General features: G+C 40.6%; 1 protein-coding gene across 1 annotated transcript in view; it reads right to left on the bottom strand.

Annotated features, from left to right (window-relative positions):
• ACSS1 (acyl-CoA synthetase short chain family member 1) overlaps positions 1–26,234 on the bottom strand; it is a 78,675-nt gene that overhangs the window by 23,743 nt on the left and 28,698 nt on the right. The window contains exon 3 of the mRNA XM_037055506.1: positions 25,746–25,945. Within this exon, the coding sequence (XP_036911401.1) occupies positions 25,746–25,945 (200 nt within the window). The remainder of the gene's footprint in view (positions 1–25,745; positions 25,946–26,234) is intronic.

A 26,234-nucleotide genomic window follows, 5' to 3' on the forward strand; every position in this document is an offset into this window, starting at 1 on the left:
TCGTTGAACGGTTCATAGCTGTCGGACTTCCATATAATTCCGTTTTCTGGTCTTTGGGTGTGTCCTAGTTCTCCAAAACTTTTGTTGTATTCAAACTTGGTTGTGGGAGAAGGCACAGTGTTTCCACCTATGCCTCCATCTTGGCGGAAGTCTCTCAGTTCTATTTCTATACACTAGCAATGAATAATCCAAAAGAGAAACTAAAGGAATTTCATTTACAAAAGCTTCAAAACAGTAAAATTAATTTAACCAAGGAGATATAAGACTTGTACACTGAAAACTACAAAATATTGCTAGAAGAAATTAGAGAAGCCATAAATAAGTGGAAAGACATCCCTTATTCATGGATTGGGAAACTTAATATTGTCAATATGGCAATAGTTTTCAAGCCATTTTACAAATTCAGTGTAATTTCTGTCAAAATCACAATAGCACTCTGCAAAAATGGAAAAGTTGATTCCAAAATACAAATGGAACTGCAAGAGATTCATAAGTCAAAGAAATCTTTAAAAAGAAACACAAAGTTGGAAGACTCATAGTTCTTAATTTCAAAACTTAATACAGACTTCTGGCCAAGATGGAGGCATAGGTAGACACACTGTGCCTCTCTGGACAACCAAAAGAAGGACAACAACAATTTAAAAGCAAAAAACAACCAGAACTGACAGAAAAAAGAACTGTAAGAAAGTCGACAACCAAGGAGGTAAAGAAGACACATTCATCCAGACTGGTAGGAGGGGTGAAGTAAGGCAGCTGGGTGGAGAGGACTTGCAGCAAGGTGGCGGCTGATGGACCCAGCGAGGCAGTGGATTGTGGAATTCTGTAAAGGGGCACTCAAGGCTGCACCGGGCCAGCAAGGCAGTGGCTGGCTGACCAGGTAGTCCCACATTCATGTGCAGATAAACTAGGAGAAACAAAGGGAGAGCAGGAGGTACGTAAGCCCAGGGTCCCACAACAGGGAAATAAAACCTCAAACCACTGATTCAAAACACCTGTGGGAGTTGAAGCAGCAGCTGAAGAAACTCCCAGCCTCACAGGAGTTAATTGGAGAGACCCACAGAGTCCTAAAACATACACAAACTCACCCACACAGAAATCAGCACCAGAAGGGCCCCCTTTGCTTGTGGGAAGTGACTGAAATCCGGCAGAGAGCGGAGCCAGCGCCATTGTTCCCTCTCAGACATCTTCCCCATATACAGCATCACAATACAGCCACATAGGTTATCTCGCCCTGGTTAACACCTAAGGCTCTGCCCCTCACTAGTGAACAGGAGTATCAAGACAAAAAAAAAAGAGCCCAAACAAAAGAAAAGATCAAAGCTCCAGAAAAAAAATACAACTAAGTGAGGAAGAGATAGCCAATCTATCAGACGCACAGTTCAAAGCACTTGTAATCAGGGTGCTCACAGAATTGCCTGAATTTGGTCACAAATTAGATTAAAAAATGAAGGCTACACTAAGTGAAATGAGGGAAGATGCACAGGGAACCAATAGTGATGGGAAGGAAACTGGAACTCAAATCAATGGTATAAAACAGAAGGAAGAAAGAAACATTTAACTAGAAAAGAATGAAGAAACAAGAATTCAAAAAATGAGGTGAGGCTTAGGGATCTCCAGGACAACTTTAAATGTTCCAACGTCAGAATCATAGGGATGCCAGAAGGAGAAGAGGAAGACTAAGACATCAAAAACTTATTTGAAAAAATAATGAAGGAGAACTTCTTCAATCTGGCAAAGGAAAACAGACTTCCAGGAAGTCCAGGACATTCAGAGAGTCCCAAAGAAGTTTGACCCAAGGAGGAACAGGCCAAAGCACATCATAATTATATTACCCAAGATTAAAAATAAGAATCTTAGAAGCAGCAAGAGAAAAGGAGACAGTTACCTACAAAGGAGTTCCCATCAGACAGCTGATTTCTCAAAAGAGACTTTACAGCAAGAAGAGGCTGGAAAGAAGTTTTCCAAGTCATGAAAGGCAAGGACCCCCATCCAAGATTGCTCTATTCAGCAAAGCTTTCATTTAGAATGGAAGGGCAGATAAAGTGCTTCTCAGATAAAGTCAATTTAAAGGAGTTCATCATCACCAAGCCCTTATTATATGAAATGTTAAAGGAATTTATCTAAGAAAAGGAAGATAAAAAACATGTACAGTAAAATGACAGCAAACTCACAATTATTAACAACCACGCCTAAAACAAAAACAAAAGCAAACTAAGCAAACAACTACAACAGGAACACGACCACAGAAATGAAGATCACATAGAGGGTTATCAACAGGGGACTGGGAGGGGTAGAGAGGGGGAAAAGGTACAGAGAATAAGTAGCATAGATGGTAGGTAGAAAATAAATGGAGAGTGGGTAAGAACAGTATGGGGAAAGTAGAAGCTAAAGAACTTATATGTATGACACATGGACATGAATTAAAGTGGGGAAATGTGGGTGGGAGGGGGTATGCAGGGTGGAGGAGAATGAAGGGGGGGAAATGGGACAACTGTAACAGCATAATCAATAAAATACATTAAAATAAAATAAATCATCACACAAAAAACAACTTAATACAAAACTACAGTGTCAAAACAGTTTGGTACTGGCATAAGGACAGACATTTAGATCGATAGATTAGAATAGAGAATTTAGAAATAAGCCCTTACAAATGTGGTCAAATTACTTTTGACGTGGGGTGCTAAGACCATTCAATGGGGGAAACATACTCATTTCAACATATAGTGTTGGTCCCATTGGATATCCACAGACCAAAGAATGAAATTGAACCATTACTTCACCCAAAATTCACTCAAAATGGGCCAAACATCCAAATGGAAAACATGAAAAAACTATAAATTTCTTAGAACAAAATATAAAAGCAAATTTTCATGGCATTGGATTTGGCAATGGATTCTTTACGAATAAAACAAAAGTACAAACAGCAACAGAAAAAAATACATGAATTGGATTTCATTACAATTTTAAATTTTTATATATCAAAGGACACTATCTAGCCCTGGCTGGTATGGCTCAGTGGATTGAGTGCTGGCCTGCTAATCAAACAGTTGCAGGTTCAGTTCCCAGTCTAGAGCACATGCCTGGGATGTAGGCCATGCCCCCAGTAGGGTGCATGCAAGAGGCAACCACACATCAATGTTTCTCTGTCTCTCTTTCCCCCTCTCTTCCCCTCTCTAAAAATAAATACATAATCTTTTTTTTAAAAAAGGACACTATCTAAAAGGTGAAAAGATAACCCACAGAATGGAAGAAAATAACTGCAATTATATATCTATAAAAGTCTAGTATTCAGCATATATAGCGGACTCTTACAACTCAACAATAAAACAACCAATTAAAACATGGGCAAAGGATAGAGGAGGAAGATGGTGATGGAGTAGGATGGAGTAGGATGGAGAGTATTCTACTTCCCCTACACATGGAGGAAAAACCTGTCCGATCTATAGAGGAGCAGAGCTTCAGCATATATGAAAACAAGAGACCAGAAATTGTAGCAGACACTGAAAGACCAGATGGTAAGGAGACGGCTGCAGGACAATAAGGTCCGAGGGACCAGCACAGAGACAGGAGGTAGCCTTGACCTGCATCCCCTGCACTTGGCACTCAACACCTAGTGCCGGGTCTACCACAGACTCTTTGGGAGCCGAGGGCCAGCCACAGGGTTCTTGGGAGACAGCCGGGTCATCAGCTCCCTCCCTCCCCAGCCCAAGCATGGTTTGAGCAACACATGGAGAGACCTATTTGCTTGAAGTTGCAGAGAGGGGAATAAGGGAGGCAAACACAAGGGCCATGGTCACCCCAGAGTCTGTGGTCCCGGCTTGGGAGAGTTGAGAGTCACAGTGTCAGGCTCTGAACCCAATGGTCACCGGTATGGCTGGAGAATTGGGATGAATTTCTCAAAAAGTAAACTGTTTGGGGGATCCTCCTGCGACAGCCACTTGGCCTACTCCCCACCCAGCCTGGCAGGGATCTCAAGGTTGGGCGGAAAGCCTTGCATTATTACCCCATAGCACTGGGAAGGGTTAGCGCCCAAACCTGAGGGACCCAGGCACACTGATCACGCACGATTGCCTACACCCCAGCCCACGACGATGACTCGCGGGAAAGGAGTGCTCTGAAGAAGACCTGAATCCCCTGAGTAGGTGCTGGGGAGAGGCACCAGACTAGCTCTTGGGAGAATGCTAGTGAGACTGGCTGAGTACACATTGGGAAGGGAGAAAGACCACACCAATCACCCCTAAGCCTGCTGCAGACAGTGAGACCAGAAAAAAAACAGTTTGGCCAGCTGGAAACCAACAAGATGTGGCTTTTTTTGTTTGTTTGTTTTCTTATGTAATCTTTTATTTTTTTAATTTTATTATTGTTTTATCTTTCAATACCTTTTTCCTCTCTTTCCTTCTTTCTTGTTTTACTCCTTCTTCCTTTCTTTCCAAACTTGTATCTTCTTCCTCCCTTCTCCTCCCTTTATTCCACCCCCGACAAGCAAGACAAAAAAACTTGGAATTGCGAAAAGACCACAGCTTAGACCCAAAGAGGGGGAATCCCAAAAGTAGAAACAGAGACACAAATTTCACTTTGCTGTAGCAGAGAAACTACAAATTACTGCACATTTGTATTATTACTTTTTTCATTATTCTTAAATCATTTATGTTAATACCATCTTTGTATTCCTCCTCTTTCTGTATAGGCTTCTCTACCTTGGCTGGTTATATTGTATCATTTGGCAGGTTCCCCCTGTTCTCTCTTCCACAGTGCATTGCTAATTTGCTATCTTTCACATCAATTGTGTTCCTTTAGCACACTATTCAAAGTTCTATACACCCTATTCACGTTATCCAGATCACATAGACTCTGCCATATGATTGTTGCTCTAATATTATTGTAAATAATGGTTGTTCCATACAATTGTAAATACTTCACAACAGCCTTCCCAGATCTTAGGCCACTTCACAGTTTCTTGAACTCTATCACTGTAGTGGTTAACTCTATTCTCTCACACACTATACCTATTTACTATCCTTTACTCTCATCTTACCTCCAAATCTGACCTCCCACAACCTCACTGCTTTCTAGATCCAACTCACAAGTCTTCCCTACCCAACAAGAGTGTTATCTTCTTTCCATCCTTTCTAAAAAGTGGCTAGTTGGGTTGAAGATTACAGTAACACTGCACAAAGTCAAAGGATCTCCTGTCTCTTCTCTACTAACTGCTACTGTAAATATCATAGAATACTCTTCTGCAGTCATAAATCATTTTGTCTTCCCCTCCAACTGATCACACAAAAAAAGAGTAGGTGGAAGAATTAAACACCAGGATACCCACTGGAAGAGGAAACCAAACAATAGAGTAACTACCAACAGATAACAACAGAAGAAAATGAAGGAGGAAGTGGAAACCACATAAACCTCAATCCAAGACCTATCTGGAAATACAACTAAATAGTGAAGAAACTACCGCATACAAAACAACTGAACAAGAGCAAAGGAGAATCCTCTAAATCTTGTACACATGGAAGACTAGCTTCTACACATCCTGCCCTCAACAACACAACAAATTACAACAGGTGGTGGACAGAGGGACCATCAGTTAACCAGCTGCTGAGAAGGAGCCACAAAAGAAAGACCCTAAAACAACCGAAACCCAAAGACAAACACAGAGCCAACTAAAAGGGCAGCTCAAGACCAGTGAGCTTCAGAGATCAAGAGGATTACAACACTGAATCTCACAGGTATTATAGAACAAAAGTCCACACCATAAACCCAGAAAGCCAGAACAAAACAATTTAAGAACTTGAACCTAAAAAGAAGAGTCTCACAAACAATGGGAAGACAAAGAAACAATCCCCAAATAAAAGGAAAGGAGGAAGATGGCGACAGAGTAGCATGGAGGGAACCCAGCTCCCGTGCATCTGGTAGAAAATCCGGGCGGATCTACCGAAGAACAGCGTAATCAACCAACAATTCCCCAACATTTATGAAAATAAGAGACCACAGAGTGTGACAGAGGAACCAGACACATGCAGGTTGGCAAAGACTCCAGAAGGCGAGTGAGGACAAAAGCGGCTGCGCACGCACGGCCTCCTGGGCTGCGAGCTGCGCCTGGGCGCGCTCAAGGTGGGCGACCTCCAGCAGAGGGTGAGTATGGTCCAGAAGCGGGGGCCAATCTGGGCACCATCACTGGGAAACAGAATCCCCGTCTGAATCCGGGGCCGGGTCGCCTGTGGCGGAGGTAACTCCAGAGGCCCAGCACCGGGTGGGCCAGCAACAGACTCCGGCAACAGACTCTGTGGGTGAGAACTGACTCCCCTCCTCTCCATCTAGGCAGGCAGGTTAACACCAGGCAACAAAGCAACTTTGTTTGTTTCTTTCTTCCTACACTGAAGAAGGAAACGAAGGAAGACACAAAGAAATGGAAACATACCGTGTTCGTGGATTGGAAGAATTACCTTCAACAAAATGTCCATACTACCCAAAGCAATTTACAGATTCAATGCAATACCTACTAAAGTGCCAATGGCATATATCACAGACATAGAACAAACACTTCAAAAACTTATATGGCACCACAAAAGACCCCAAATAGCAGCTGCAATGTTGAGAAAGAAGAAAAAAGTAAGAGGGATTACAATACCTGATATCAAACTGTATTACAAGCCCACTGTAATCAAAAGAGCCTGGTACTGGCATAAAAACAGGCACATAAACCAATGGAATAGAACAGAGCGCTCAGAAATAAACCCAAATCTTTACAGTCATTTAATATTCAACAAAGGGGGCAGTAACATAAAATGGAGTAAAGACAGCCTTTTCAACAAATGGTGTTGGGAGAACTGGACAGCTACATGCAAAAAAAAATGAAACTTGAGCACCAACTTACACCATACACCAAAATAAATTCAAGGTGGATAAAAGACTTAAATATAAACCATGACACCATTAAAGCCCTAGAGGAGAGCATTGACAGGAAAATCTCAGATATTCCACACAGCAATATTTTTACTGATACGTCCCCTAGAACATGGGACATAAAAGAAAGAATAAACAAATGGGATCTCATCAAAATTAAAATCTTCTGCATGGCCAAGGAAAACAGTTCAAATGTTCAAAATGTTCTTGATGAACAGTTCAAAATGTTCATCAAGATAAAAAGAGAAGCAACAGTTTGGGAAAACATATTTGCCAATGACAGCTCAGACAAAGGTTTAATCTCCAAATATATACAAAGAACTCACTCGACTCCACTCAAAGAAGACCAGAAACCGAATTAAAAAATGGGCAAAGGACTTGAACAGACACTTTGCCAAGGAGGACATACAGAGGATCCAGAGACACATGAAAAGATGCTCAATATCACTAGCTATCAGAGAGATGCAAATTAAAACCTCAATGAGATACCACTTAACACCAGTCAGAATGGCTACCATAAACAAAGAAACAAACAGCAAGTGTTGGAGAGGTTGTGGGGAAAAGGGGACCCTAGTTCACTGTTGTTGGGATTGCAGACTGGCACAACCACTATGGAAAGCAGTATGGAATTTTCTAAGAAAACTAAAAATGGACGTGCCTTTTAATCCACCAATTCCACTGCTAGGAGTATATCCTAAGAACCCTGAACCACCAATCCAAAAGAACCTATGCACCCCGATGTTCATAGCATCACAATTTACGATAGCCAAGAATTGGAAGCAACCTAGATGCCCATCGGTCACTGACTGGATCAAAAAACTATGGTACATTTACACAATGGAATTCTATGCTGCAGAAAGGAAGAAGGAGCTCCTACCCTTTGCAACATCATGGATGGAACTGGAAAGCAGTATGCTGAACGAAATAAGCCAGGCGGTAAAAGACAACTACCATATGATATCACCGTTACCATGAATCTAAACAACAAAACAAACAAGCAAGCAAAATGTAACCAAAGACACTGAAATACAGAACGTGCTGACAGGGTCCAGAGGGGAGTGGGGAGAGAATCACAGGGGAAAAGGGGAAGGACTCACATGAACAAGTATAAAGGACACATAGATAATAACTAAAGTGGGGGGCGGACATGGGAATGAGGTGGTTAGCAATGGAAGGAGGGGCAGGGCTGGGAATAAAGAAAGAAAACTGTACTTGAACAACAGTTAAATTTGAAAAAAGAGAAAAAAATTAAAAATAAAAGTGCCTTTAGAATCAAAAAAAAAAAAAAAAGGAAAGGAGGAAGCCTCAGAAGGAATGGTAGATGAAATACAGGCAAGTCAACTATCAGATATTGAATTCAAACCACTGGTTATCAAAAAGTTTCAAAGAGCTCACAGTGAGCTACCTGAAACTACAGGGGAACTAAAATGAACTCCTGCAAACTATATCAACATGAAAAAGTGAATAGAAACTATCAACAACAGCCAAGAGAAAATGAAGAATTCAATTTCTGAACTAAAGAAAACAGTGGAAGGAATGAAAAGCAGGATCAATGAATCAGAAAATCAGATCACTGAGGTGAGGGACAAAGGAGAGAAAGCAATCAGAAACAGCAAGAAAAGGAAAAGAGGCTCTGAAAGAATGAAGAAGGATTAAGAGAAATGCAAGACAATATGAAAAGTAATAATATCAAAATACTACAAATACCAGAAGGGAGAAGAAGAAGACCAAGGGATAGAAAACCTATATGGAAAACTAATGATGGAAAATTTCCCTAATTTAATGAGACAAAAAGTAACACAAATCCAAGAAACACAGAGAGTGCCAATCAGGAGGAACACAAAGAGGCCCACTTCAAGACACATCGACATTAAAATGGCTAAATTCCAAGATAAAGAGAGAATCTTAAAGGCAGAGAGGGAGAAAAAGGAAGTAACATACAAAGGATCCCCAGTAAGGTTAGCAACTGACACCACAGAAATACAAAGACTAAAACAAATTACTATGAAGAACTGTATAGCAAGAAATTTGAAAACCTAGGTGAAATGGAAAAATTTCCAGAAAAATATAATCTTCCAAAACTCAATGAAGAAGAAGCAGAAAGCCTGAAGAGACCAATAACAGCAGATGAGATTGAAGCAAAAACCAACAAACTCCCAATGCACAAAAGCCCTGGACCAGATGGTTTCGATTCTACAAAGAATTTAAGGAAGAGTTAGCCCTTATTCTTTTTTAAACAAATATTTTTTAATTTATTTTTAGAGAGAGGGGAAGGGAGGAAAAAGATTGGGAGAGAAATATCAATGTATGGTTGCCTCTCACATGTCCCCCACTGGGAACCAGGCCTGCAACCCAGGCATGTGCCCTGACTAGGAATCAAACTGGTTACCCTTGGCTTCACAGGCCAATGCTCAATCCACTGAGCTACACCAGCCAAGGCACTAACCCTTGTTCTTCACAGACTATTTCAAAAAATCCAAAATGATGTAATACTCCCAAACTCTTTTTATAAAGCCAGCATTATCCTAACCCCAAAACCAGAAAAGACACAACAAAAAAAGAGAAATTTAAGCCAATATCGCTGATGAACATAGGTGATAACATCCTCAACAAAATATTGGCAAACCTCCTCCGACAATACATTAAAAAAATCATACACCATGACCAAGGGGGATTTATCCCAGGGATGCAAGGATGGTTCAATATTCGCAAATCAGTAAATGTAATACATCACACAAACAAAAGCAAACACAAAAAATCATATGATCATACCAATACATATGGAAAAAGCTTTTGACAAGGTGTAACACCCATTTATGATAAAGGGACTCGGCAAACTGGGAATAGAGGGAGCATTCCTCAATATAATAAAGGCCATATATGAAAGACCTACAGTCAACATCAAACTCAATGGGCAAAAACTAAAAGCTTTTCCACTAAGATCAGGAATAAGACAAGCTTACCCCCTTTGACCACTTCTATTCAATATAATACTAAAAGCTTTAGCCACAGTGATTTGACAAGAAAAGGAAATAAAGGGCATCCAAATCAGAAAGGAGAAAAAAAACATTCACGGTTTGCAGATTACATGATAGTGTACACAGAAAATCCTATAGCTCTGCCAAAAAACTCATTGATCTAAAAAATGAATTTGGCAAAACAGTGGGATACAAAGTCAATATTCAGAAATCAAAGGCATTTTTATATGCCAACAATGAAACAGCAGAAGCAGAAATCGAGAAAAAAATCCCATTCAGTATAGCAAAAACAAAAGTAAAATACCTAGGAATAAATCTAACCAAGAAGCTAAAAAACCTGTATTCAGAAAACTACACAACACTGAAGAAAGAAATCAAGGAAGACACAAACAAATTAAAACATATACCATGTTCATGGACTGGAAGAATTAACATCATCAAAATGTTCATACTACCCAAAGCAATTTACAGATTCAATGCAATACCTATTAAAGTACCAATGGCATATTTCACAGATAGAACAAATACTTGAAAAATTTATATGGAACCGTAAATGACCAAGAATTGCAGCCAAAATTTTGAGAAAGAAGAACAAATTAGGAGGAATTACAATACCTGATATCAAACTGTATTACAAGGCCACTGTAATCAAAACTGCCTGGTACTGGCATAAAAACAGGCACATAGACCAATGGAAGAGAACAAAGAGCCCAAAATTAAACCCAACTCTCTGCAGTCAATTAATATTTGACAAAGGAGGCAGCAACATAAAATGGACTAATAATACCCTCTTCAACAAATAGTGTTGGGAGAACTGGAAAGCTATGTGCAAAAAAATGAAACTCGAGCACCAAATTACACCACATATCAAAATAAATTCAAGGTGGATAAAAGACTTAAATATAAGCCATGACACCATTAAAGTCCTAGAGGAGAACACTGGCCGGAAAATCTCAGATATTTCACGCAGCAACATTTTTACTGATATGTCCCCTAGAGCAAGGAATATAAAGGAAAGAATAAACAAATGGGATCTCATCAACATAAAAAGCTTCTGCATTCTAAAGAAAACAATATTAAAATAAAAAGAGAACCAACTGTATGGGAAAACATATTTGCCAATGACTCCTCAGACAAAGGTTTAATCTCCAAAATATACAAAGAAGTCACACGACTCCACTCTAAGAAAACAAGCAACCCAATTAAATTGTGGGCAAAGTTATTGAACAGGCACTTCTCCAAGGAGGACATACAGACGATCCAGAGACACATGAAAAGATACTCAATATCACTAGCTATCAGAGAGATTCAAATTAAAACCACAATGAGATACCACTTTACACAGGTCAGAATGGCCATCATAAACAAAGCAACAAACTACAAATGTTGGAGAGGTTGTGGGGGAAAGAGGACCCGAATTCACTGCTGCTGGGATTGCAGACTGGTACAACCATTATGGAAAATAGTATGGAATTTTCTCAGAAAACTAAAAATGAATTTCCCTTTTGACCCAGCAATTCCACTGCTAGGATTATATCTTAAGAACCCTGAAACACCAGTCCAAAAAAACCTATGCATCCCAATGTTCATAGCAGCACAACTTACAATAGCCAACTGCTGGAAGTCACCTACGTGCCCATCAGTAAATGAATGAATCAAACAACTATGGTTCATTTACAGAATGGAATTCTATGCAGCAGACAGAACAAAGGAGCTCCTACTCTTTGGGACAGCATGCATGAAACTGGAAAGCATTATGGTAAGTGAAATAAGTCAGATGGTGAAAGACAAATACCATATAATCTCACCTTTAACAGGAAACTAAATAACAAAACAAACAAGCAAGTAAAATATAACCAAAGATACTGAAATAGAGAATAGGCTGACAGTGACCAGAGGGGAGAGGGAAGGGAATTTCAAGGGAAAATGGGAAGGATTTACAGGAACTAGTATAAAGGACACATGGACAAAAACAAGGGAGGCTTGGAGGAAATGGGAGGGAGCTGGGGAGCATGGGGTGTGGGATGGGAATAAAAGACAGAAAACTGTACTTAAACAATAATTAAATAAATTAAAAAATAGGCAAAGGACATTTTTTGAAGTAAGACATGGAAATGGATAATAAGCACATGAAAGATGCTCAGTGATATTGGTCATTCAGAAAATGCAAATCAAAACCACAAGGTGGTAACCACTTCTTATCCATCAAAATATCTGTAACTTTTTTAAAAAGGGGAATATCAAATTTTGATGAAAATTTAGAGAAATTGGAACACTCATATATTGCTGGTCTCAATGGGAAATAGCGCAGCTCCTTTGGAAAACAGTTTTTCACTTCCTCATTAAATTAAACATAGAATTACCATTTAAGCCAGCAATTCTACACCTACATGTACAGTTAAAAAATTAAAAGCAGACTTCCGCCAAGATGGAGGCATAGGTGGAAACACTGTGCCTTCTCCCACAACCAAGTTTGAATAAAACAAAGGTTTGGAGAAACAAAGACACAACCAAAGGACAGAAAATTGAATTATACGGAAGTCCGACTACATCTAACCATTCAACGGGGACGGTAAGAGGGGCGGAGCCAGCAGCGAGCAGGGTCCAGCAGGACAGGGCCCCCAACCCAGGTGCGCAGGCAGCCTGGAAAAAGTTGAGGTGCGGGGCAGACCAAGGGCACATATTCGCGCACAGTCAGACAGACCGCGCAGGCCCCAGGGGGTGAGGGCTGACGGCGGTGGCACACTCACGAGCAGTGGGACGAAACGCGTGGGCCCGGTGACGGCAGCAACTGCGGCACCGGTGAGGGCCGTGGTGGCAGGTGGCGGACAGGACGCCATAGTCCCTCTTTGACCCCGCCCCCACATACAGCGTCACAACCCAGCGACTTAGTTGCCCTGTTCTAGTGAACATTTTAGGGCTCTGATCCTGCTATGGAACAGGCACGAACAACCCGAAAGATGGCACAAGAAGAACTCAAAGTCCAAGAGCCAATAACTCTCAGCGACCAAGAAATTGCCAGCCTCTCAGAAGCACAATTCAGGACACTATTTATCAGGATGCTCACAGAACTGGTAGATTATAGTCACAAATTAGAGGAACAAAGTCACAAATTAGAGGAATATATGAAGGCTAAACTAATTGAAATGAAGGGAGATGTCCAGGAAACCAATAGTGATGGAAAGGAAACTGGGACTCAAATCAATGGAATGGACCAGAAGGAAGAACAAAACATCCCACCAGAAAGGAATGAAGAAATGAGAATTCAAAAAAATGAGGAGAGGCTTAGGAACCTCCAGGACATCTTTAAACGTTCCAACATCCGAATTATAGGGGTACCAGAAGGGGGAAAGAAACAGCCACGAGTGGAAAACGTATTTGAACAAATAATAAAGGAGAACTTCCCCAGTCTGGCAAAGGAAATAGACTTCCAGGAAATCCAGGAAGCTCAGAGAGTGCCAAAGAAGTTGGACCCAAGAAGGAACACACCAAGGCACATCATAATTACATTAGCCAAGACCAAAATGAAGGAGAGAATCCTAGAAGCATCAAGGGATAAGGGGACAGTCACCTACAAAGGAGTACCCATCAGACTGTCAGCGGATTTCTCAAAAGAGACCTTACAGGCAAGAAGGGGCTGGAAAGAAGTATTCCAAGTCATGAAATCCAAAGACCTACAGCCAAGATTGCTTTATCCAGCAAAGCTTTCATTTAGAATGGAAGGACAGATAAAGTGCTTCTCAGATAAGGTCAAGTTCAAGGAGTTCATCATTACCAAGCCCTTATTATATGAAATGCTAAAGGGACTTATATAAGAAAAAGAAGATGAAAAATATTAACAGTGAAAGGACAGCAAACACACAGCTATTAACAACCACCCCTAAAACAAAAGCAAACCAAGAGGACAGCTAGATCAGGAGTGGAACCATAGAAATGAAGAACACATGGAGGGTTAGAAACAGGGGGGTGGGAGGGGGAGAAGGGGGGAGAAGGCACAGAAAATAGCATAGATGGTAGGTAGAAAATAGATAGGGGGGAGGGCGAGAATAGTGGGGGAAATATAGAATCCAAACAACTTGAGACACGTGGTTATAAACTAAGGGGGCAGAATGGTGGGGGAGGGAGGGTGCGGGTGGAAGGGATTGAAGGGGGGGAATAGAAAAACTGAAATGGTATAATCAATAAAATATATTAAAAAAAAATTAAAAGCAAGTGTTCTTGTACACATTCATAGCTCTACTCACTATATCTAAAAAAGCATAAACAATTCAAATATCGATCAACAGACACATGGCTAAGCAAAAAGTGGTATATCCATACAGGGAAATATTATTCAGCTACACAAAATGAAGTACTGATACACATCCCAACAGAGATGAACCTTCACAACATTATGCTTAGTGAAAGAAGCCAAACACGAAATGTTACATATTGTGAATTCATTTCTACAAAATATCCAGAATATGCAAATTATAAAAACAGAAAACAATTTAGTGGTTTCCACAGGCTTGGGGTAGGGGGAAATGGGGGAATGCATGCTTAACAGATATGAGGAATACATTTGGGGTGAGGAAAAAGTTCTGAAATAGATAATAATGATGGTTGCACAGCACTGGGAATGTACTTAACACCACAAAATTGTACATTTAAAAATGGTTACAACTGTAATAAAAAAGGGAGAAATAATAAGAATATTGTTCCATACAATATTTAAGTTAGTGAAAATAAAGTCAATGGACCTGTACTCAGCAAACTATACAATACTGAAGAAAGAAATTAAGGAAGACACTAGTAAATAGAAATATGTACCAAGCTCATGGATGGGAAGAATTAACATCATCAAAATGTCCATACTACCCAAAGCAATTTATAGATTCAATGCAATCCCTTTTAAAGTATCAATGACATATTGCACACATATAGAATAAACATTTCAAAAATTTATATGGGACTTTCAGCCAAGATGGAGGCATAGGTAGACACTGTGCCTCCTCATACAACCAGAAGAAGGACAACAACAAATTTTAAAGGAAAAAACAACCAAAACTGAAAGAAAATTGAACTCTTTGAAAGTCCAAAAATCAATGAGTTAAAGAAGAAACATTCACCCAGACTGGTAGTAGGTGCAGAGACAGGCAGCCACTGGAAAGGACTCACAGCAAGGCAGGGGCTGGAGGACTAGGTGGTCCCACATTTGCATGTAGGTAAACCAGGAACAACAACTGGAGAGTGAGATAGACTGCACAACCTTGGTCAGTATGGGGAAATAAAGCCTCAAAGCCTCTGTTTGAAATACACTTGTGGGGGTTGTAGTGGCAGAAGAACCTCTTAGCCTCACAGGAGAGTTTGTTGGACAGGCCCACTGGATCCTAGAACGTACATAAACACACCTACCTGGGGAATCAACACGAGCAGGACCCAATTTGATTATGGGTAGTGAGAGAAATGACTAAAAACCTCCAGAGAGCAGAGCAAGCAGCACTCTTCCCTTCGAAATATTCAAAGTCATGAAAGGCAAGGACCTACATCTAAGATTACTCTATCCAGCAAACCTATCATTTAGAATGGGAGGGCAGATAAAGTGCTTCCCAGAAAAGGTCAAGTTAAAGGAATTCATCATCACCCAGCCCTTATTATATGAAATGTTAAAGAGACTTATCTAAGAAAAAGAAGACAAAAAATATGACCAGTAAAATGACAACAAACTCACAGCTGTTAACAACCAAACTTAAAAAAATAAATAAACAAACTAAGCAAACAACTAGAAATGGAACAGAATCACAAAAATAGAGATCACAAGGAGGAGAAGAGAAGGGGAAAAGGTACAGAGAGAAGGAGCATAAATGGCAAATAGAAAATAGACAAAGGGAGATAAAAAATAGTATAAAAATGTAGAAAAAAGCCAAAGAACTTATATGTACAACCCATAGACATGAACTAAAGAGGGAAATGTTGGTGGGAAGGGGTGAAGGGTGGAGGGAAATAGAGGGGGGGAAATGGGACAACTGTAATAGCATAATCAATAAAATACATTAAAAAATAAATAAACATGCAGATTAAAGTAAAAAAAGGTTTATATGAAACTATAAATGACGAGAATACCTCCTGCAATTTTGAGAAAGAAGAACAAAGTAGGAGGCATCACTATACCTTAAACCAAACTGTATTACAAGGCCACTATAATCAAAATAGCCTGGTACTGGCACAAAAACAGGCACATGGGCCAATGGAACAGAACAGAGAGCCCGGAAATAAACCCAAGTCTCTATGGTCAATTAATATTTAACAAAGGAGGGCAGATACATAAAATGGAGTCAAGACAATCTCTTCAACAAATGATGCTGGGTGATTTGGACAGCTACATGCAAAAAAATGAAACTTGATCACCAACTTATACCACACAAAAAAATAAACTCAAGGTGGGTAAAGACTTAAATATAAGTCGTGATAAAATAAAAGTCCTAGAGGAAAGCAAAGACAGGAAAATCTGAGACACTCCACACAGCAATATTTTCACCAATATGTCCCCTACAGCAAGGGACATAAATGAAAGAAGAAACAAATGGGAACTCATCAAAATAAAAAGCTTCTGCATGGCTAAAGAAAAGAGCATTAAACTGAAAAGAGAACCAACTATATGGAAAAGCATACTTGCCAATGATACCTTGGTCAAGGGCTTGATCTCCAAAATATATAAAGAACTCACATGACTCCTCTCCAGGAACACAAACAAACCAAATAAAAAATAAGAAAAGACTTGAACAGATACTTTTCTGAGGAGGACATACAGAGAGCCCAGAGACATATGAAAAGATGCTCAGCAATACTACCATCAGAAAGATGCAAATTAGAACCACAATAAGATACCACTTCACAGTGCTGTCAATGGCGATCATAAACAAATCAACAAACAACAAGTATTGGAGAGGATGTGTAGTAAAGGGAACCTTAGTGCACTCTTGGTGGGAAGGCAGACTCGTGCAGCCACTGTGGAAAACATTCTGGAATTTCCCCAGAAAACTAAAAACAAAACTGTCTTTTGAACTGGCAATTCCACTGCTGGGGTTATATCCTAAGAACCCTGAAACACCAATGCAAAAGAACCTATGCACCCCAATGTTCATAGCAGCACAATGTACAGTAGCCAAGTGCTGAAAGCAACCTAAATGCCTATCAGTACATGAGTGGATCCAGGCGGTGAAAGACAAATACCACATGATGTAACCTTTAACAGGAACCTAATCAACAAAACAAACGGATAAGAAAAATATAACCAAATACACTGAAACAGGGACCAGGCTGGCAGTGAGCAGAGGGGAGAGGGTGAAAATTTCAGGGGAAAAGGGAAAGGGTTTGCAGGAACAAGTAAGTATAAAGGACACATAGACAAAAACAAGTGGTGGGGGTGGAAATGGGAGGGAGGTGGGGTGGACTGGGATGAGAATAAAATGCAGCAAACTGTACTTGAACAAAAATTAAAATAAAAAATAAAAATAAACCAACTATGGTACATTTACACAATTGAATTCTATTCAGCAGAAAGAAAGAAGGAGCTCCTACCCTTTGCAACAGCATGGATGGACCTGGAAAGCATTATGCTAAGTGAAACCAGCCAGGTGTGGAAGAACAAATACCCTATGATCTCACCTTTAACTGCAATCTAACGAAACAAACAAGCAAAATACAACCACAGACATTGAAATTAAGAACAAAGTGACAGTAAACAAAGGGAAGGTGGGAGAGGGTAATGTGGGGGAAAGTGAGAAGGGTTTTCAGGAACCTGTAAAAAGGACACATGGTCAAAACCAAAGGGTGGGGTGGAAGGAGGGGAGGGAAGTGGGGATTACTGTGGTGGAGGGAGGGTGTTAAGGGGAAGAATGCAGACAACTCTACTTGAAAAATAACAAAATAATTTTTAAAAATAAATAAAGTGAATGACTTTGTTTTTCATTTTTTTTCAAATTTTTTAAATTATTTTTCAAGTACACTTTTCTATCTATTACTCCCATCCCATCCCACCCCCGTACTCCCCCCCTTACTCCCACTTCCACCCTTCTCAGTTGTTGTCCATGTATCCTTTATATATGTTCCTCTAAATCCCTCCCCTATTTTCCCTGAAATTCCCTCCCCTCTCCCCTCTGGTCACTGTCAGCCTGTTCTCTATTTCAGTGTCTTTCATTATATTTTGCTTGCTTGTTTGTTGTTTAGCTTCCTGTTAAAGGTGAGATTATATGGTATTTGTCTTTCAACACCTGGCTTATTTCACTCAGCATAATGCTTTCCAGTTCCATCCATGATGTTGCAAAAGGTAGGAGCTCCTTCTTTCTTTCTGCAGCATAAAATTCCATTGGGTATATGTACCGTAGATTTTTTGATCCATTCATTTACTGACCTGCACCTAGGTTGCTTCCAACACTTGGCTATTGTAAATTGTGCTGCTACGAACATTGAGGTACATAGGTTCTTTCGGACTGGTGTTTTAGGGTTCTTAGGATACAATCCTAGCAGTGGAATTGCTGGGTCAAAAGGCAAGTCCAATTTTAGTATTCTGAGAAAATTCCATACTGTTTTCCATAATGATTGTACCAGTCTGCAATCCCACCAACAGTGGACCAGAGTCCCCTTTCCCCACACCCTCTCCAACATTGGTTGTTTCTTGCTTTGTTTATGATAGCCATTCTCACTGGTGTAAAGTGGTATCTCATTGTGGTTTTAATTTGCATCTCTCTGATACGAAGCAATATTGAGCAACTCTTCATGTGTCTCTGGATCCTCTGTATGTCCTCCTTGCAGAAGTGTCTGTTGAAGTCCTTTCCCCATTTTTTAATTGGGTTGCTTGTTTTCTTAGAGTGGAGTCGTGTGACTTCTTTGTATATTTTGGAGATTAAACCTTTGTCTGAGGAGTCATTGGCAAATATGTTTTCCCATACAGTTGGTTGTCTTTTATTTTAATGCTGTTTTCTTTAGCTGTGCAGAAGCTTTTTATTTTGATGAGATCCCATTTGTTTATTCTTTCCTTTATATTCCTTGCTCTAGGGGACATATCAGTAAAAATATTGCTGCGTGAAATATCTGAGATTTTCCTGCCAATGTTCTCCTCTAGGACTTTAATGGTGTCATGGCTTATATTTAAGTCTTTTATCCACCTTGAATTCATTCTGGGGTATGATGTAAATTTGTGCTCTAGTTTCATTTTTTTTGCATGTAGCTGTCCAGTTCTCCCAACACCATTTGTTGCAGAGCCTATTTTTACCCCATTTTATGTTACTGCCCCCTTTGTCAATTGACTGTAGAGAGTTGGGTTTATTTCTGAGTTCTCTATTCTGTTCCATTGGTCTATGTGCCTGTTTTTATGCCAGTACCAGGCTCTTTTGATTACAGTGGCCTTGTAATACAGTTTGATATCAGGTATTGTGATCCCTCCTACTATGTTCCTCTTTCTTAACATTACAGCTGCTATTCAGGGTCTTTTATGATTCCATATAAATTTTTGAAGTGTTTGTTCTATGTCTTTGAAATATGCTATTGGTACTTTAATAGGTATTGCATTGAATCTATAAATTGCTTTGGGTAGTATGGGCATTTTGATGATGTTAATTCTTCCAATCCATGAACACGGTATATGTTTCCATTTCTTTGTGTCTTCCTTGATTTCTTTCTTCAGTTTTGTGTAGTTTTCTGCATAGAGGTCTTTCACCTCCTTGGTTAGATTTATCACAAGGTATTTTATTTTTATTTTTGCTATATTGAATAGGATTTTTTTCTTGATTTCTGCTTCTGCTGCTTCATTGTTAGTATACAAAAATGCCTTTGATTTCTGGATATTGACTTTGTATCCTGCTGTTTTGCCAAATTCATTTAGTAGTTCGAGCAGTTTTTTGGTAGAGTCTATAGGATTTTCCATGAACACTATCATGTCATCTGCAAACAATGACCGTTCTGTTTCCTCCTTTCTGATTTGGATGCCTTTTATTTCCTTTTCTTGTCCGATTGCTGTGGCTAGAACTTCCAATACTATATTAAATAGAAGCGGTGAAAGGGGACAACCTTGTCTTGTTCCTGATCTTAGTGGAAAAGATTTTAGTTTTTGCCCATTGAGTATGATGTTGGCTGTAGGTCTTTCATATATCACCTTTATTATATTTAGGAATACTCCCTCTATTCCCACTTTGCTGAGTACCTTTATCATAAATGGATGTTGTACCTTATCAAAAGCTTTTCCCGCATCTATTCATATGAGCATGTGGTTTCTGTGTTTGCTTTTGTTTATGTGGTGTATTGTATTTACTGATTTGCGGATATTCAACCATCCTTGCATCCCTGGGATGAATCCCACGTGGCCGTGCTGTATGATCTTTTTGATGTATTGTTGGATGCGATTTGCCAATATATTATTGAGGATTTTAGCATCTATGTTCATCAGTGATATTGGCCTAAAGTTTTCTTTCTTTTCTGTGTCTTTATCTGGTTTTGGAATTAGGATTATGATGGCTTCATAAAAAGAGTTGGGGAGTTTCCCAACATTTTGGATTTTTTGGAATAGTCTGTGAAGAATAGGGGTTAGCTCTTCCTTAAATGCTTTGTAGTATTCTCCTGTGAAACCATCTGGTCTGGGGCTTTTGTGTGATGGGAGTTTTTTGATTACTGCTTCAATTTAATTTGCTGTTATTGGTCTGTTCAGGCTTTCTACTTCTTCTTCATTGAGTTTTGGAAGATTATATTTTTCTAGAAATTTGTCCATTTCACCTAGGTTTTCAAATTTTTTGGCATACAGTTCTTCATAGTAATTCCTTACAATCCCTTCCATTTCTGTGGTATCAGTTGTAATCTCTCCTCTTTCATTTCTGATTGTGTTTATTTGGGTCCTCTCTCTTCTTTTCTTAATGAGCCTACTTAAAGGCTTGTCTATTTTGTTTATCGTTTCAAAAAAGCAACTCTTTGACTCATTGATCCTTAGAATTATGCTTTTAGTCTCTATGTCATTTAATTCTTGCTTATTTCCTTCCTTCTACTTGCTCTGGGCTGTCTTTGTTGTTGTTTCTCGAGTTCTTGGAGGCATCGGGTTAGTTCTTTGTTTGAAATGTTTCTATTTTCTTTAGGTAAGCCTGTTTTGCTATTAACTTCCCTCTCAGGACTGCCTTCACACTGTCCCATAAGTTTTGGGTTGTTCTGAGTTCATTTTCATTTGTTTCCAGAAACTTTTTGATTTCTTCCCTGATTTCTATCTTCACCCATTCGTTGTTTAATACCATACCATTCAGTCTCCATGATTTTGTGTTTTGCGTTTTTTCCTGTGGGATTGGTTTCCTATTTCAGTTCCTTGTGGTCAGAGAAAATGCTTGGTATGATTTCAATTTTCTTGAATTTGTTGAGGCTCATTTTGTGTCCTATCATGTGGTCTATCTTTGAAAATGTTCCATGTGCATTTGAAAAGAATATGTATTTAGCTTCTTTGGGATGAATGGCTCTATATATATCAGTCAAGTCCATTTCATCTAGGGTGTTGTTTAGTGCTGCTATCTCTTTGTTGATATTTTGTTTGGAAGATCTGTCCATTTTTGACAGTGGGGTATTAAAATCCTCTACTCTAATTGTGTTGCTGTCAATATCTTTCTTGAGGTCTTCTAGGATTTTTCACATACATTTGGGTGCTCCTATGTCGGGTGCATATATATTTACGATGTTAATGTCTTCTTGATGGATTCTTCCCTTGTGTAATATGAACTGACCTTCTGGGTCTCTCTTTATGGCCCTGTTTTTCAAGTCTATTTTGTCTGATATGAGAATTCCTATCCCAACTTTTTTTCTTGTCCATTTGCTTGGGAAATTTGTTTCCATCCTTTCACTTTTTGTCTGTGGTGGTCTTTTGTCCTGAGTTGGGTCTCTTGTAGGCAGCATATGTGTGGGTCACACTTTCTTATCCATTCAGCTATTCTATGTCTTTTGATTGGAGCATTTAATCCATTTACATTTAAGGTCATTATTGATAGGTACTTATTCATTGCCATTTTTGTACCACAGTTCCTCTCTCTCTCTCTCCTTTCCTTCCGTTCCTTAAAGCAGTCCTTTTAGTATTTCTTGTAGAGCTGGTTTGGTGCAGGTATATTCTTTTAGATTTCTTTTGTCTTGGACGTTCTTTATTTGGCCTTCTATATTGATTGAGAGCCTTGCTGGCTAAAGTAGCCTTGGTTGTAGGCCTCTGGTTCTCATTACTTGAAATATTTCTTGCCATTCTCTTCTTGCTTAAAGTGATTCCATTGAGAAGTCAGTAGCTAACCTTATTGGATCTCCCTTGTATGTTACTTCCTTTTTCTCCCTTGCTGCCTTGAAGATTCTCTCCTTGTCTTGGAATTTTGCTATTTTAAGGATGATGTGTCTTGAAGTGGGCCTCTTTAGGTTCCTCTTGAATGGGACTCTCTGTGATTCCTGGATTCTTGTAAGGTTTTCTCTCATCAAAGTAAGAAAATTTTCCATCATTACTCTTTCACATAGGTTTTCTATCCTTTGTTCTTCTTCTTCTCCTTCTGGTATTCCTATTATTTGGATATTATTATGTTTAATATTATTTTGCATTTCTCTTAGTCCCTCTTCATTCCTTTTGAGCCTCTTTTTCCTTTCTTGCTTTTTCTGGGAGACTCTTTCTACTGTGTCCTCCAACTTGCTGGTCCGATCTTCTGCCTCATCGATCCTGCTTTTCATTACTTCTACTGTGTTCTTCAGTTCCAAAATTGTATTCTTCATTTCCTCTTGGCCTTTGCTGATAGTTTCTATTTCCTTTTTTATGTTGATATAGTTTGCGGAGAGCTCATTGTAGCTCCCCTTTAGTTATTGGTAGCTCCCCTCTAGTTTCTGGTAGCTCATTGTGAGCTCTTTGAATTTCCTGATAACTAGTGCTTTGAATTCAATATCTGATAGCTGACTTGCCTCTCTTTCATCTGACATTATTTCTGAGACTTCCACCTTTTCTTTCATTTGGGCATTCTTTCTTTGTCTTCCCATTGCTTATGAGACTCTTCTTGTTAGCTTCAGCTTCTTAAATTGATCTGTTCTGACTCCCTAGGTTTATAGTGTGAACTTCTGTAGTAGAATACCTGTGAAATTCAGTGGTGCAGTCTCCTGCAGGTATCCTGATGTTCTGGGCTTCCACCTACTCCTTTCTTTGTTTATGCGTGATCAGTTGGAGGAGGAGGAAAATGGTTTATGACAGCAGGAAAGTACTTTATGATATTTACAGTCACAGTCTGTAGAGAAGAGATAGAAAATCTTTAGGCTCTATATAGTGTTAATTGTAATCTTCAACCCAATTTGCCACTTTTAAGAAAGGATACACCAAAGATAAGTCTTTTGTTGGGGAGGGAAGGCTTGTGAGTTGTATCTAGAAAGCAGTGAGGTTACGGGTGGTCAGATTTTGAGGTAAGGTGAGAGTAAAGAATAGTAAATAGATGTAGCATGTGAGCAAGTAGAATTAATCACTACAGTAATAGAATTCAGGAACCTGTAAAGTGGGCTAAGACCTGAGAGATGTGTTTTGAAGTAGGTACAGTGGTATAGAAAGCAACAAACAAACAAACAAAGACACAAAAAAAGGGCAAGAGAAGTGAGGAAAAAGCAATAAGTCTGGGGTGAAAGGAAGAAGGACTAAAACAGGAAAAAAGAAAGGAGAGGAACAAAGTAATGAAAGATACAGCAACAATAAAATTAAAAAATATACGATTACTGAAAAAAGTTTTTAAAAAAAGTTAAAAAACAACAACAGGAAAAAAAACTCCTTCCTTGTTGGTTTCAAACTGTCCAATCCGGTTTTCCTGGTTTCAGCAGGATCCCTCTGTGGGTTGGGTTGTAGGCCCAGGCGCACATCCGCCCACCAGCCAGGCTACCAGAGTGGGGTGCTGGCGCTGGCCTGCTCACCACACAGGCTGCCTGGGTCCCACGGGATCTGATACTGGTCCTTCCCAGTTCTGTGGGTGGGTGAGAAGCAAGTCAAGCTGCCTTCACAGGAGAACACCTCAGTCCACTTTCCAGTAAAAACTTCTCCAGAAAGCTTGCCTCTTAACCCAGCCCAACCCCCAACCTGACTGGTTAGGACAATGCTCCTCTCAAATTTCTTGGGCTGGCAGGCTGGTGGGCTGACTACTACAGAGATCGCAATTGAACATGGCCCCCTGCCATCCTCCCTGCACACCTAGGCAGACAGGTCTCTGCCACCCAGCCCCATCTAGATGGTGAGGGAGGGAGTCAGCTCTTCCAAGGACCCCGCAGCCAGCCCAATGCTCCACTGGGTGCTGGGCTCCCTCTGAGTCCTCCATGGCACTGGCCACAGACGGAAGCCTCTATACCCCTAACGCAGTGGCAGTGGCGGCTCTGAGGCGTTATGGGCTGGCCAAGGGAAGCCGGCCCTGCTGCTTCCACTTTTGCCTTTACTCACAGGTGCCAGGGTCCTGATGAGTCCTCTGTGGTAGACGCCCCTGTGGCTGGGCGCAGGTGGAAGCCTCTGGGCCCCGACTGCTGCAGGAGCTGCGGCTCCAAGGTCTTTATGCGCCAGCCAATGGCTGCCATCCCGCCGCCGTCGCTGCCACTGTCGCCACTGCCACCACTGCCACTGCTGCCCTTGACTTTACTCAGGGTTGCCAGGCTCCCGATGAGTTCTCCGTGGCAGACGCCCCTGTCACTGGGCACAGATGGAAGGAAGCCTCTCGGCTCTGACCGCTGCAGCAGCCAGCCATGGCTCCGAGGTCTTTATGCATCGGCCAATGGCTGCCACCAGGCTGGCCGCCTCCATCCTTACTTGTGTCCCTGAGACCCTAATGACCTGTAGCTGTCTGGTTCATTACTATCTCTGGTCTCTTATTTTCATAAATGCTGGGGGATTGTTGTTTGGGGAATTGATTGTGCTGTTCTTCAGTAAATCTGCCAGGATTTTCTCCCAGGGGTACAAGAACTGGAGTCGCTCCATCCTACTCCGCTGCCATTTTCCCTAGTCTGACCTTTGTAAACTGCTTAGAAACTGCCTGGCACATAGAAAGTGCTTCAGTTTAGAGAAAGTAGTGGTAGCACCAACCCTTGGAAGTGGAGGGAGAAAATGTTAAAAGGGAGCCAAAGGGAGCCAGCCAAAAGGAGCCAGCCTTTTCTAAAGTGGGTGGTCAGCAAAAGTCAGAGAACTCTAGCCTTTACCTCAGTTTATTACTCATAAGCAAGTTTTCCATGACACACAAAGAACTCCAATTGCCCCCAGAACTTGGCATCCTCCTTGGGGAGCCAGCAAAAGGATTTTCTTAGAATCTCATTGGAGAAGGGTTCTGACCAAATGAACACAGGGCACCATTATAACAATGGGTTCTCTGACATCCCCCAAAAGGAAAGAGATTATATTCTTCTGCACCTCATCTGGGAAATTCTGACCCCTTTGTAGACAGAAAGCCTTAAAGATACATCATAAGCTCCCACACCTGACTCTTGGCCTCCAGAGATGGCCCTCCTTCATTCTTCACAATGGAAGGCTTCCCTCCATCTGTTGATCTGTGGGACCTTCCCCGTACATCTGTACATCCCCAGCCTCATCTCACCCTACCTATTTCTTCCCTTTTTTTCTGGAGCCACACCAGCCTACTCCAAGCCCTTACACACTCAATTCCTCCCATCACTCAGCTGGTACCTATGCTGTTCCTTACACCTGGTTAAGTACAACATGCTCAGATCTTAGCTTATAGAACAAATGCTCATTCAGAACTGTGCCTGTCCCTAGTAGTGTCTGTCATTTGTCTGTGTGACTTTCATTAATGCCTATCTGTACTCTGAGTCCAAGGAACAAAAACTAGGTAACTGTGGTTCCTCCCTCCTTTTCCCTGCTCATATGCTCACCATCATTGATCCTTCCGGCCAAGGACTCTGCACTGAAGCCAGCAAAGATGACTGTGTGGACAGCTCCAATCCTGGCACAGGCAAGCATTGCAGCCACAGCCACTGGGGACACAGACATATAGATGGCCACACGGTCCCCTCGACAAACTCCATGCCTCTTCAACATGTTGGCCAGGCGGCATGTAGTCTCCAACAGCTCCCTGTGGCACACAGAAAAGAAGACTATCACAGATGGAGGAGGCCCAAAACTCAGAAAAATTTGGAGTGGAATGGTTCTGCAAGTACTGTATACTTAGCCAGTGCTGGGAGGATAGCAGACAATTAAATACTTATTGCATGGTAAGGTCTTTTCCAGAAAACAATGCTTTTAACTTTGTAGACTGATTGACAAAGATTCATTGTCACTGCTGAGGTAAAATGACTGTTCTTGCATCTGTTTAGCAGATGGCTTCTCAAAGACCGCAACTATCCAAAGTGAAGATTGTCATA

Source organism: Sturnira hondurensis, unplaced genomic scaffold (genome assembly GCF_014824575.4).
Source record: "Sturnira hondurensis isolate 20B ecotype Veracruz unplaced genomic scaffold, ASM1482457v3 Scaffold0008640, whole genome shotgun sequence".
In the NCBI taxonomy this organism is placed as follows: domain Eukaryota; kingdom Metazoa; phylum Chordata; class Mammalia; order Chiroptera; family Phyllostomidae; genus Sturnira; species Sturnira hondurensis.